General features: G+C 50.9%; 1 protein-coding gene across 1 annotated transcript; it reads left to right on the forward strand.

The window, feature by feature from the left end:
- Positions 1–302: 302 nt before the first annotated feature.
- On the forward strand, positions 303–12,661 carry LOC115916920 (troponin T, slow skeletal muscle-like; the record flags this gene model as incomplete). Its single annotated transcript, XM_030970660.1, is given in 12 exon segments — positions 303–335; positions 2,215–2,236; positions 2,896–2,956; positions 4,026–4,082; positions 4,084–4,143; positions 5,136–5,213; positions 6,003–6,113; positions 7,364–7,473; positions 8,260–8,301; positions 8,468–8,519; positions 10,765–10,805; positions 12,619–12,661. Coding segments are annotated over 12 exon segments (710 nt in total), but the record flags the coding sequence as incomplete, so codon positions are not given.
- Between the last annotated feature and the right edge of the window lie 115 nt (positions 12,662–12,776).

Here is a 12,776-nt window from a genome sequence, read left to right on the forward strand (position 1 = left end):
TCAAAAACCCCAAATTTGGGGAGAAATCCCACCTAAAAAACCCCAAATTTCCTCAAAATGTCCCAAAATTGGGGGGAATTCTCAAAAAATCCAAAATTGGGGGAATTCACAAAAAAAAACCCCAAAAGTTGGGGAGAAATCTCCCCAGAGAAACCCCAAATTTGGGGAAGTTCCCCTCAAAAACCCCAAATTTGGGGGATTCACCCTAAAACCTCTAAATTTGGGGAATTTCCCCCAAAAAAACCCCAAATTTGGGGAATTTCCCCCAAAGCCGAGCTCTGACCCCCGCCCCTCCCCCGCAGCCTCGGAGCCGCCGAAACCTCCCGAGGAGCCAGGTGGGGACCCCAAAAATTAACCCCAAAATAGCCCAAAAATATCCCAAAAATAGCCCAAAAATATCCCAAAAATATCCCAAAATTAACCCCAAAAATATCCCAAAAATTAACCCCAAAAATATCCCAAAAATATCCCAAAAATAACCCAAAACTAACCCAAAAATATCCCAAAAATAACCCAAAAATATCCCAAAAATACCCCAAAAATTAACCCCAAAATAGCCCAAAAATTAACCCCAAAATAGCCCAAAAATAACCCAAAAATATCCCAAAAATATCCCAAAAATAACCCAAAACTAACCCAAAAATTAACCCCAAAATATCCCAAAAATACCCCAAAAATATCCCAAAAATATCCCAAAAATACCCAAAAATATCCCAAAAATTAACCCCAAAATATCCCAAAACTAACCCAAAAATATCCCAAAAATATCCCAAAAATATCCCAAAAATATCCCAAAAATAACCCAAAAATAACCCAAAACTAACCCAAAAATTAACCCCAAAATAGCCCAAAAATATCCCAAAAATACCCCAAAAATATTCCCAAAAACTGCCCCAAGATACCCCAAAACCTGCCAAAAATACCCCGAAAACTGCCCCAAAAATATCCCAAAATACCCCAAAAATACAAAAAAAAACCCCCAAAATACCCAAAAATGCCCCAAAACCTGCCCCAAAATACCCCAAAAACCCCCATGGGACCCCCAAAAATCCCCCAAAACTGCCTGAAAGCCACCCCTGGGACCCCAAAACTGCCCCAAATCCCCTAAAATCGCCCCAAAACCAATCCTGGGACCCCCAAAATAACAAAAACAGCTCTGGGACCCCCAAAACTGCCCCAAAAACCCCCTGGGACCCCAAAATCCCCCAAAAATTCCCCAAAATCAACTCAAAACCAGCCCTGGGACCCCAAAATCCCCCAAAACTGCCCCAAATCCCCTAAAACTGCCCCAAAACCAATCCTGGGACCCCCAAACTGACCCAAAAATGCCCTGGGACCCCCAAAATCCCCAATTTTGATCCCTGGATCCCAAAATCCCCCCAAAAAATCCCCAAATTTCCCTCCTCAGACCCCAAAATTACCCCTCCCCCCAAATCCCCCCCAAAACTCCATCGAACCCCCAAATTCTCCCCAAATTCCCCCAAATTCCCCCAAATTTCCCCCAAATTCTCCCCAAATTCCCCAAATTCCCCAAATTCCCCCCAAATTCTCCCCAAATTCTCCCAAAATTCCCCCCAAATTTCCCCCAAATTTCCCCCAAATTCCCCCCAAATTCTCCCCAAATTCCCCCAAATTCCCCCCAAATTCTCCCCAAATTTCCCCCCCAGACCCCAAAATGCCCCAATTTTTTCCCCCAGACCCCAAATTTCCCCCTAAAATTCCCCCAGAACCCCCCAAAATTTCCTCTGCCTCCCAAACATTCCCCCCAAATTTCCTCCAAACCCCAAAATTCCCCCAAATTCCCCCAAATTTCCCCCAATTCCCAAATCTGCCCCAAATTTCCCCAAAATCTCCCAAAATCCCCCAAATTCCCCCCAAAAACCCCAAAATTCCACCCAAAATTCCCACCCAAAAATCCCCCCAAAAATCCCCCCCAAAAACCCCAAAAATCCCAACCAAAAACCCCAAAATTCCCACCCAAAATTGCCCCAAAAAACCCCCCCAAAACCCCCCCCAAACACCCCAAAATTCCCCCCAAAAATCGCCCCAAAAATCCGCCCAAACCTCCTCGAATTCCCCCCAAATCCTCCCCAAAAACCCCAAAATTCCACCCAAAATTCCCACCCAAAAACCCCAAAATTCCCACCCAAAAACCCCAAAATTCCCACCCAAATCCCCCCAAATCCCCCCTGACCCCCAATTTTCTCCCCCCAGAAGAGGAGCGGCCCCGGCCCCGGTGAGCGGGAATGTGGGGGAATTTTGGGAGATTTTGGGGTTTTGGGGTTTTTTGGGGTTTTGGGGTCTCAGCTCCCCCTGACCCCAGTGAGCGGAATTTTGGGGGGATTTTTGGGGTTTTTGGGGGGGAATTTTGGGGTTTTTTGGGGGGGATTTGGGGGGAATTTGAGGGGGTTTGGGGGATTTTTGGGGAGGTTTTGGGGGTTTTGGGGAGATTTTGGGGGGGTATTTGGGGGGGATTTTTGGGGTTGTTTGGGGGGATTTGGGTGGGAATTTTGGGGGGATTTTGGGGGCAATTTTGGGGTTTTTGGGAGGAATTTTGGGTGGGAATTTTGGGGTTTTTTGGGGGAATTTGGGGGGATTTTGGGGGGATTTGGGTGGGAATTTTGGGTGGAATTTTGGGATTTTTGGGTGGGAATTTTGGGGGGATTTGGGTGAGAATTTTGGGGTTTTTGGGTGGGAATTTTGGGGGGATTTGGGTGAGAATTTTGGGGTTTTTGGGGGGAATTTGGGTGGGAGTTTTGGGTGGAATTTTGGGGTTTTTGGGTGGGAGTTTTGGGTGGAATTTTGGGGTTTTTGGGGGGAATTTTGCGGGGGTTTTTGGGTGGAATTTTGGGTGGAATTTTGGGGGTCCCGCCTCCTGACCCCCCGCCCCCCCAGGCCGATGCTGTCCCAGCTGGCGCCCCCCAAAATCCCCGAGGGGGAGCGCGTGGACTTCGACGTGAGTGCGCGGTTTGGGGCGAATTCGGGGGAATTTGGGCAAATCTGGGCAAATCTGGGGGGTTTGGGGTCTGGGCGGGATTCAGGGGAATCGATTTGGGGCGAATTCGGGGCAATTTGGGGGTTTGGGGGGGAATTTTGGGGGATTTTGGGGCGAATTTGGGATGGGAATTTTGGGGGCAGGATTTGGGATTTTGGGGGGGGGGGCGGATTTGGGGAATTTATTTGGGGGGTTTGGGGGAAAATTTGAGAATTTGGGAGGCAGGGGGGATTTGGGATTTTGGGGGAGATTTGAGGGGAATTTGGGGGCATTTTGGGGGCAAGTTTGGGTTTTTTGGGGTTTTTCCGAGGGGAATTTTTGGGGATAATTTAGGATAATTTGGGTCTGGGGTCCCAGGACATCCACCGGAAGCGGATGGAGAAGGGTCCCTAGGGAAGGAATTATTTTGGGTTTATTTTGGGTTTATTTCAGTTTTTTGGTTTTTGAAGTTTTGGGTTTTTGGGGTAAAGCGTGTTTTGGTCCCATGTGCAGGAATTTTTTGGTTTTTGGGATTTTTGTTTTTTGGGGTTTATTTGGGGTTGTTTGTGGAGTTTTTGGGTTTTTTGGGTCGGGTTTTTTCCGGGGGGATTTTTTGGGGTAAATTCGCGTTGTTTTGGGTCCGGAAGGGCTGGAGTTTTGGGTTTTTTTGGGTTGTTATTTGGGGTTTTTTGGGTGTTTTTTTTTTTTCCGTAAGGTTTTTTTGGGGATAATTTGGGGTATTTTGGGTCAGGACATCCACCGGAAGCGCATGGAGAAGGACCTGCTGGGGAGGGGGGGATTTTTGGGATTTTTGGGATTTTTTGGGTTTATTTTGGGTTTTTTGGGTCGGGTTTTTTCCGGGGGTAATTTTTGGGGGTAATTTGGGGTTGTTTTGGGTCAGGACATCCACCGGAAGCGCATGGAGAAGGACCTGCTGGGGAGGGGGGGATTTTTGGGATTTTTTGGGTTTATTTTGGGTTTATTTGGGGTTTTTGGGTCAGGTTTTTTCCGGGGGGATTTTTTGGGGTAAATTGGGGGTATTTTGGGTCAGGACATCCACCGGAAGCGCATGGAGAAGGACCTGCTGGAGCTGCAGACGCTCATCGACAGCGCACTTCGAGCAGCGGCGCCGCGAGGAGGAGGAGCTGCAGGGGCTCATGGAGCGCATCGTGCGTGCTTTGGGGCCAATTCCGGCCATTTCGGGCAATTCCGGGCATTCCGCGCAATTCCGGGCATTCTGGGCAATTCCGGCCATTTCGGGCAATTCCGGGCATTCTGGGCAATTTTGGGGTTTGGTTTTGGTGTCTGGGGGCGTTCTTTGGGGGTTTTGGGGTTTTTTGGGGTCTGGGGGTGGAATTTGGGGGTTCGGGGTTTTTGCTGGGGGTGGTTTCGGGGTCATTTCAGGCGATTTTGGGGGGATTTTGGGGGATTTGGGGGCGATTTCCAGTGACTTTGGGTGATTTTGGGGTGATTGTGGAAAGTCTTGGGGTGATTTTGGGGTAATTTTGGGGTGATTTTGGGGTTTTGGGGCAGTTTCAAGATGATTCTGGGGTGTTTTGGGGTGATTTCAGAGGATTCCTGGCAGTTTTTGGGGTAGTTTGAGGCGATTTTGGGCAGTTTTGGGGAAGGTTTGGGGGGATTTGGGGTGCTTGGGGGCAGTTTTTGGGTGATTTCAGGCAGTTTTGGGGCAGTTTTGGGGCAGTTTTGGACTGATTTTCAGTGCTTTGGGGCAGTTTTGGGGCAATTTAGGGTGATTTCAGTCAGTTTTGGGGTGATTTTCGGGCAGTTTTGGCCGATTTTGGCCGATTTTGGGCAGTTTTGGGGTGCTTCGGGGCAGTTTTGGGGCACTTTTGGCCGATTTTGGGCAGTTTTGGGGCAGTTTTGGGGCGCTTTTGGCCGATTTGGGCGCTTTTGGGGTGCTTTTGGCCGATTTTGGCTGATTTCAGTCCGTTTTGCGGCGATTTTGGGGCGGTTTTGGCCGATTTTGGGCCGTTTTGGGGCGGTTTTGGCCGATTTTGGGCAGTTTTGGGGCGGTTTTGGGGCGGTTTTGGCCGATTTTGGGCAGTTTTGGGGCGGTTTTGGGGCGGTTTTGGCCGATTTTGGGGCGGTTTTGGCCGATTTTGGGGCGGTTTTGGCCGATTTTGGCGCCGTGTGGCGGCAGGAGCGGCGCCGGGCCGAGCGCAAGGAGCAGCTGCGGAGCCGAACCGAGAAGGAGCGCGAGCGGCAGGCGCGGCTGGCGGTGAGGGCGACCCCGGATCGCCCCCAAAATCACCCCGGGAACCCCCAAAATCACCCCTGGGATCCCCAAAATCACCCCTGGGATCTGCCCCAAAATCACCCCGGATCGCCCCCAAAATCACCCCTGGGAACCCCCAAAATCACCCCTGGGATCTGCCCCAAAATCACCCCTGGGAACCCCCAAAATCACCCCTGGGAACCCCCAAAATCACCCCTGGGATCTGCCCCAAAATCACCCCGGGAACCCCCAAAATCACCCTGGGAACCCCCAAAATCACCCCTGGAACCCCCAAAATCACCCCTGGGACTGCCCCAAAATCACCCCTGGGAACCCCCAAAATCACCCCTGGAACCCCCAAAATCACCCCTGGGATCCCACCCAAAATCTCCCAGATCTACCCCAAAATCCCCTGGGACTCTGAAATCACCACCAGAAATCCCAAATCCAACCCCAAATCCGCCCCCAAATCCACCAAAACCCCCCAGAAATCCGACCCCAAATCCGACCCTAAATCCACCCCAAATGCACCCGAAAACCCACCCCAAATCTGACCCTAAATCCAACCCTAAATCCACCAAATCCAACCCCAAATCCAACCCAAAATCCCCCAAATCTGCCCCAAATCCAACCCCAAATCCACCAAATCCAACCCCAAATCCAACCCCAAATCCAACCCCAAATCCGACCCTAAACCCACCTCAAGTCTGGCCCTAAACCCATCCCAAATCCACCCCAAAATCCCCAAAATCCCCGAAATCCCCAAAATCCCCGAATTGCCCAAACCCCCAGGAGGAGAAGCTGCGCAAGGAGGAGGAGGAGGCCAAGAAGCGAGCGGAGGACGACGCCAAGAAAAAGAAAGTTCTGTCGGCCATGCCCCATTTCGGGGGGTACCTGGCCAAGGTGGGACCCCAAAAACCCCAAAGCCCCATAGAAACCCCATAGAAACCCCATAGAAATCCTATAAACCCCATAGAAACCCCACAGATCCCACAGAAATCCTATAAACCCCATAGATCCTACAGGGACCCATAGACCCCATAGAAACCCCATAGAAACCCCACAGAAATCCTATAAACCCCATAGATCCTACAGGGACCCCAAAACCCCATGGAAACCCCATAGAAACCCCATAGAAACCCCATAGAAATCCTATAAACCCCATAGATCCTACAGGGACCCATAGACCCCATAGAAACCCCATAGAAACCCCACAGAAATCCTATAAACCCCATAGATCCTACAGGGACCCCACAGACCCCATAGAAACCCCATAGAAACCCCACAGAAATCCTATAAACCCCATAGATCCTACAGGGACCCCACAGATCCCATAGAAACCCAATAGAAACCCCATAGAAACCCCATAGAAACCCCACAGACCCCATAGAAACCCCATAGATCCTACAGACACCCCATAAACCTCATAGGTACCCCATAGAAACCCCACAGATCCCATAGAAACCCCATAAACCCCATAGAAACCCCACAGACCCCATAGAAACCCCATAGATCCTACAGACACCCCATAAACCTCATAGGTACCCCACAGACCCCATAGAAACCCCATAGAAACCCCATAAACGCCCCAGGGACCCCATAGACCCCACAGATCCCATGGGACCCCCAGAGAGCACCCCTGAATTTACCCCAAATCCCCCTGAATTCACCTCCAATCCTCCCTGGGCTCCCCCAAAATCCCCCAAATCCCCCCATATCCCCCCAAATCTCCCCAAATTCTCCCCAAAAAGCCCCAAAATCCCCAGATTTCCCCCCAAATGCCCCAAAATCCCCTGATTCCCCCCAAATTTCCCCCAAAATCCTCTCAAAATCCCCCCAAATGCCCCAAATTTCCCCCCAAAAGCCCCAACAAAAGCCCCAAAATCCCCGGATTTGGCCCCAAAAGCCCCAAAAGCCCCGGATTTCCCCCCCAAAAGCCCCAAAACCCCTGGATTTGGCCCCAAAAGCCCCAAAATCCCCGGATTTGGCCCCAGAAGCCCCAAAAGCCCCGGATTTGGCCCCAAAAGCCCCAAAACCCCCGAATTTCCCCCAAAAGCCCCAAAACCCCCGGATTTGGCCCCAGAAGCCCCAAAAGCCCCGGATTTGGCCCCAGAAGCCCCAAAAGCCCCGGATTTGGCCCCGATTCCCCGCAGGCCGAGCAGCGCCGGGGCCGGCGCCAGACGGGGCGCGAGATGAAGCTGCGGATCCTGGCGGAGCGACGGCGCCCGCTGGACATCGAGGGGCTGCGCGAGGACGGGCTCAGGTGGGGCCAAAACATCCCAAATTCACCCCAAAAATATCCCTGAAATATCCCCCAAAATATCCCTGAAATATCCCCAAAAATACCCCAAATTTACCCCCAAAATACCCCAAATTCACCCCAAAAATATCCCTGAAATATCCCCAAAAATACCCCCAAAAATATCCCAAATTCACCCCAAAAATACCCCTGAAATATCCCCAAATTCACCCCAAAAATACCCCTGAAATATCCCAAAAATATCCCCAAAAATATCCCAAATTCACCCCAAAAATATCCCTGAAATATCCCAAAAATATCCCTGAAATATCCCCAAAAATACCCCAAATTCACCCCAAAAAAATCCCCAAATCGACACCAAACCCACCCGAAACCCTCCAAAAGCCCCCAAACTGCCCAACCCCATAAAACCCCGAAATGCCCTAAAATCCCATAAAAACCCCAAATCCCATGAAACCCATAAAAACCCCAAATCCCATAAAATCCCATAAAAACCCCAAATCCCATAAAACCCATAAAAACCCCAAATCCCATGAAACCCATAAAAACCCCAAAATCCCATAAAACCCATAAAAACCCCAAAATCCCTTAAATTTCCCCCGTTTTAGGGCCAAGGCCGAGGAGCTGCTCGCCTGGATCCAGCAGCTCCAAAAGTGCCACAAAACCCCAAAAAACCCCAAAAACCCCAAAAAACCCCAAACCAAACCCATTAAAAAACCCAAAATCCCCATAAAACCCCCAAACAAAATCCTATAAAACCCCCAAAATCCCGTTTTTCCCCCGTTTTAGGGCCAAGGCCGAGGAGCTGCACGCCTGGATCCAGCAGCTCGAGTGCCATAAAAACCCCAAAAACCCAAAAAAACCCCAAAACCCCAAAAACCCATAAAAAACCCCAAAATCCCCTAAAACCCCATAAAATCCTATAAAACCCCCAAAATCCGGTTTTTTGCCCCGTTTTAGGGCCAAGGCCGAGGAGCTGCACGCCTGGATCCAGCAGCTCGAGTCCGAAGTTCGACCTGAGCGAGAAACTGCGGCGGCAGCGCTACGAGGTGGGGACCCCGAAACCCCGAAAACGGCCCCGAAACGGCCCCAAAACCCCGAAAACAGCCCCAAAACGGGACCCAAATACACCCGGGGACCCTAAATCCACCCAGGGACCCCGAAACGGCCCCAAAACCCCGAAAACGGCCCCAAAACGGGACCCAAATACACCCGGGGACCCTAAATCCACCCAGGGACCCCAAAAACCCCAAAACGGCCCCAAAATGGGACCCCAAATCCACCCGGGGACCCCAAATCCCCCAAGGGACCCCGAAACCCCAAAACCCCGAAAACGGCCCAAGTGGGACCCAAATACACCGGGACCCTAAATCCAAGGACCCCCAAAAACACCCAACGCCCCAAACCCCAAAAGGCCCCAAACAGGACCCCAAATCACCCGGGGACCCCAAATCCACCCGGGGACCCCAAAAACCCCAAAACGGCCCCAAAATGGGACCCAAATCCACCCGGGGACCCCAAATCCCTTCAATGGGACCCCGAAACCCCGAAAATGGCCCCGAAACGGCCCCAAAACCCCAAAACGGCCCCAAAACGGGACCCCAAATCCACCCGGGGACCCTAAATCCACCCAGGGACCCCAAAAACCCCAAAACCCTGAAAACGGCCCCAAAATGGGACCCAAATACACCCGGGGACCCTAAATCCACCCAGGGACCCCAAATCCCTTCAATGGGACCCCGAAACCCCGAAAATGGCCCCGAAACGGCCCCAAAATGGGACCCAAATACACCCGGGGACCCTAAATCCCAAATCTGGGACCCCAAAAACCCGAAACGGCCCCAAAACCCCAAAACGGCCCCAAAACCCCAAAAATGGCCCCAAAACAGGACCCCAAATCCACCCGGGGACCCCAAATCCACCCGGGGACCCCAAAAACCCCAAAACGGCCCCAAAATGGGACCCAAATCCACCCGGGGACCCCAAATCCCTTCAATGGGACCCCGAAACCCCGAAAACGGCCCCGAAACGGCCCCGAAACCCCAAAATGGCCCCGAAACCCCAAAAACGGCCCCAAAACCCCGAAACGGCCCCAAAACGGGACCCAAAATCCACCCTGGGACCCCAAATACACCCTGACCCCAAAAACCCTTAAATGGGACCCCTAAAACCCCAAAAACCCCGAAACAGGACCCCAAAACCCAAACTGTGACCCCAAAACCCCAAAATACGGGACCAAAATCCCAAACTAGGACCCCAAATCCACCTCAAAACCCCAAAAACCCCAGAATGGGACCAAAAAACCCAAATTAGGACCCAAAACCCCAAATCTGGAACCCCAAAATCCCCAAAAACCCCAAAATGGGACCCCAAAATCCATCCGGACCCCAAATCCCTTAAATGGGACCCCAAAAACCCAAATTGGGACCCCAACCCCAAATCTGGGACCCAAAATCCAAATTGGGACCCCAAATCTGGGACCCCAAAACCCCAAAAAGCCCAAAATGGGACCCCAAATCCACCCTGGGACCCAGAACCCCAAAAACCCCCAAACGGGACCCAAAACCCAAATTGGGACCCCAAATCCCCAAACTGGGACCCCCAATCCACCCTGACCCCAAAAACCCAAATTGGGACCCCAAACCCCAAATCCGGGGCAGTTCCGAGTTCGGGGTCCCCGCTCCCATTTTTGGGGTTTTTTGGATTTTTGGGGGTTTTTTGGGGGGTTTTTTTGGGGGTTTTTTTTGGGGGGGTTTTTTGGGGGGTTTTTTGGGGTTTTTTGGGGTTTTTGGGGTTTTTTTGGGGTTTTTTTGGGGCTCCCAGATTCAGGGTCCCCGTTCCCAGTTCGGGGTCCCCGCTCCCATTTTGGGGTTTTTGTGGGGGGTTTGGGGTTTTTGGGGGGTTTTTTGGGGTTTTTTTGGGGTTTTGGGGGGGGTTTTTGGGGTTTTTTTGGGGGGTTTTGGGGTTTTTGGGGGTTTTTTTTGGGGTTTTGGGGTTTTTGGTTTTTGGGGTTTTTGGGTTTTTGGGGTTTTTTTGGGGTTTTTTTTGGGTTTTTTGGGGTTTTGGGTTTTTTTTGGGGGTTTTTGTTTTTGGGGTTTTTTTTTGGGGTTTTGGGGTTTTGGGGGGGTTTTTTTTTGGGGGTTTTTTGGGTTTTTACGGGGTTTTTTTTTGGGGGTTTTTTGGGGGTTTTTGGGGGTTTTTTTTTTTGGGGTTTTTTTTGGGGTTTTTTTTTTGGGTTTTTTTTGGGGGGTCCGGCATTGGGGGTCCCGCCGTGACGCCGCCCCTCCCCCCCAGATCAACGTGCTGTACAACCGGATCAGCCACGCCCAGAAATTGTAACGGGGGGGGGATGGGGGGGGGGAAATTTCGGGGCTTTTGGGGCAATTTTGGGGTTTGGGGGAGGATTTTGGGGTCTTTGGTTTTTTTGGGAGATTTTTGGGGAGGATTTTGGGGTCTTTGTTTGGTTTTTTTGGGGAGGATTTTGGGGTCTTTTTGGGGGGGGAGTTTTGGGGTTTTTGGGGCTTTTTTGGGGGCATTTTGGGGTTTTTGGCGGGGGGGAATTTTGGGGTTATCTGGGGATGATTTTGGGGCTTTTTTGGGGGGATTTCAGGGCTTTTGGGGGGGATTTGGGGTTTTTTGGGGGTTTGGGGGGGTTGGGGACATTTTGCGACTTTTGGGGCAATTTTGGGGATTTTTTAGGGGATTTCAGGGCTTTTTGGGGGGAGGATTTTGGAGTCTTGTTTGGGGGCATTTTGGGTTTTTTTGGGGGGAGAATTTGGGCGATTTTGGGGGGATTTTAGTTTTTCTTTCGGGGGGGAATTTTGGGGCTTTTTTAGGGAAATTTTGGGGTTTTTTGGGGGGAGAATTTTGGGGTTTTTGGGGATAATTTTGGGGCTTTTCTAAGGGGGATTTCAGGGCTTTTTTGGGAGGATTTTGGGGTCTTTTTGTGGGGGGGAATTTTGGGGTTTTTGGGGAAATTTGGGGGCTTTTTTGGGGGGATTTTGGGGTCTTTCTGGGCGATTTGGGGGGATTTGGGGGTGGGGGGGTGGGGATTTGGGGTTTTGGGGGGATTTGGGGGTTTTTTGGGATGGAAGTTTGGGTTTTTTCAGGGCGCTTTGAGGGGGTATTTGGGGTTTTGGGGGGTTTTGGTGAAGATTTGGGTATTTGGGGGGTTTTGGGGTGGGTTTGAGGTGGGTTTTGGGGTGGGGTTGGGGTATTTTGGGGTTATTTTTGGGGTGTTTTTGGGGTGTTTTTGGGGTTATTTTTGGGGTTATTTTGGGGTGTTTTTGGGGTGTTTTTGGGGTGTTTTTGGGGTGTTTTTGGGGTTTTTTTGGGGTTATTTTTGGGGTTTTTTGGGGTGTTTTTGGGGTTATTTTTGGGGTGTTTTGGGGTGTTTTTGGGGTGTTTTGGGGTTATTTGGGGGTGTTTTTTGGGGTGTTTTTGGGGTTATTTTGGGGTGTTTTTGGGGTGTTTTTGGGGTGTTTTTGGGGTTATTTTTGGGTGTTTTTGGGGTGTTTTTGGGGTGATTTGGGGGTGATTTTGGGGTGTTTTTGGGGGTGTTTTGGGGTTATTTTTGGGGTGTTTTTGGGGTGTTTTGGGGTGTTTTTTGGGGTGTTTTTGGGGTTATTTTTGGGGTTATTTTTGGGGTGTTTTTGGGGTTTTTTGGGGTGTTTTTGGGGTGTTTTTGGGGTGTTTTTGGGGTTATTTTTGGGGTGTTTTTTGGGGTGTTTTTGGGGTGTTTTGGGGTTATTTTTGGGGTGTTTTTGGGGTGTTTTGGGGGTGTTTTGGGGGTGATTTTTGGGGTGTTTTTGGGGTGTTTTTGGGGTTATTTTTTGGGGGTTTTTTGGGGTGTTTTTGGGGGTTTTTTGGGGTGTTTTTGGGGTTATTTTTGGGGTTATTTTTGGGGTGATTTTCGGGTTATTTTTTGGGGTGTTTTTTGGGGTGTTTTTGGGGGGTTTTTGGGGTTATTTTTGGGGTGTTTTTGGGGTGTTTTTGGGGTGTTTTTGGGGTTATTTTTGGGGTGTTTTTGGGGTGTTTTTGGGGTGTTTTTGGGGTTATTTTTGGGGTGTTTTTGGGGTGTTTTTGGGGTGTTTTTGGGGTGTTGGGGGCTCCGGCCCGGGCTGACCCCCGGCCGCCCCTCCCCCACAGCAAGAAGGTCGCCAAGGGCCGCGTGGGCGGGCGCTGGAAGTGACCCCGCCCCCGTGACGTCACGCCGCGTCACGCGCCGCGTCGCGCCAATAAAAAAACCATTACGTCACCCGCACCCAGCCTTGCGTCACTTCCGCTCCATCCTTTCCCGTCGCCCC

Source organism: Camarhynchus parvulus, unplaced genomic scaffold, assembly GCF_901933205.1.
Source record: "Camarhynchus parvulus unplaced genomic scaffold, STF_HiC, whole genome shotgun sequence".
Classification (NCBI taxonomy): Eukaryota; Metazoa; Chordata; class Aves; order Passeriformes; family Thraupidae; genus Camarhynchus; species Camarhynchus parvulus.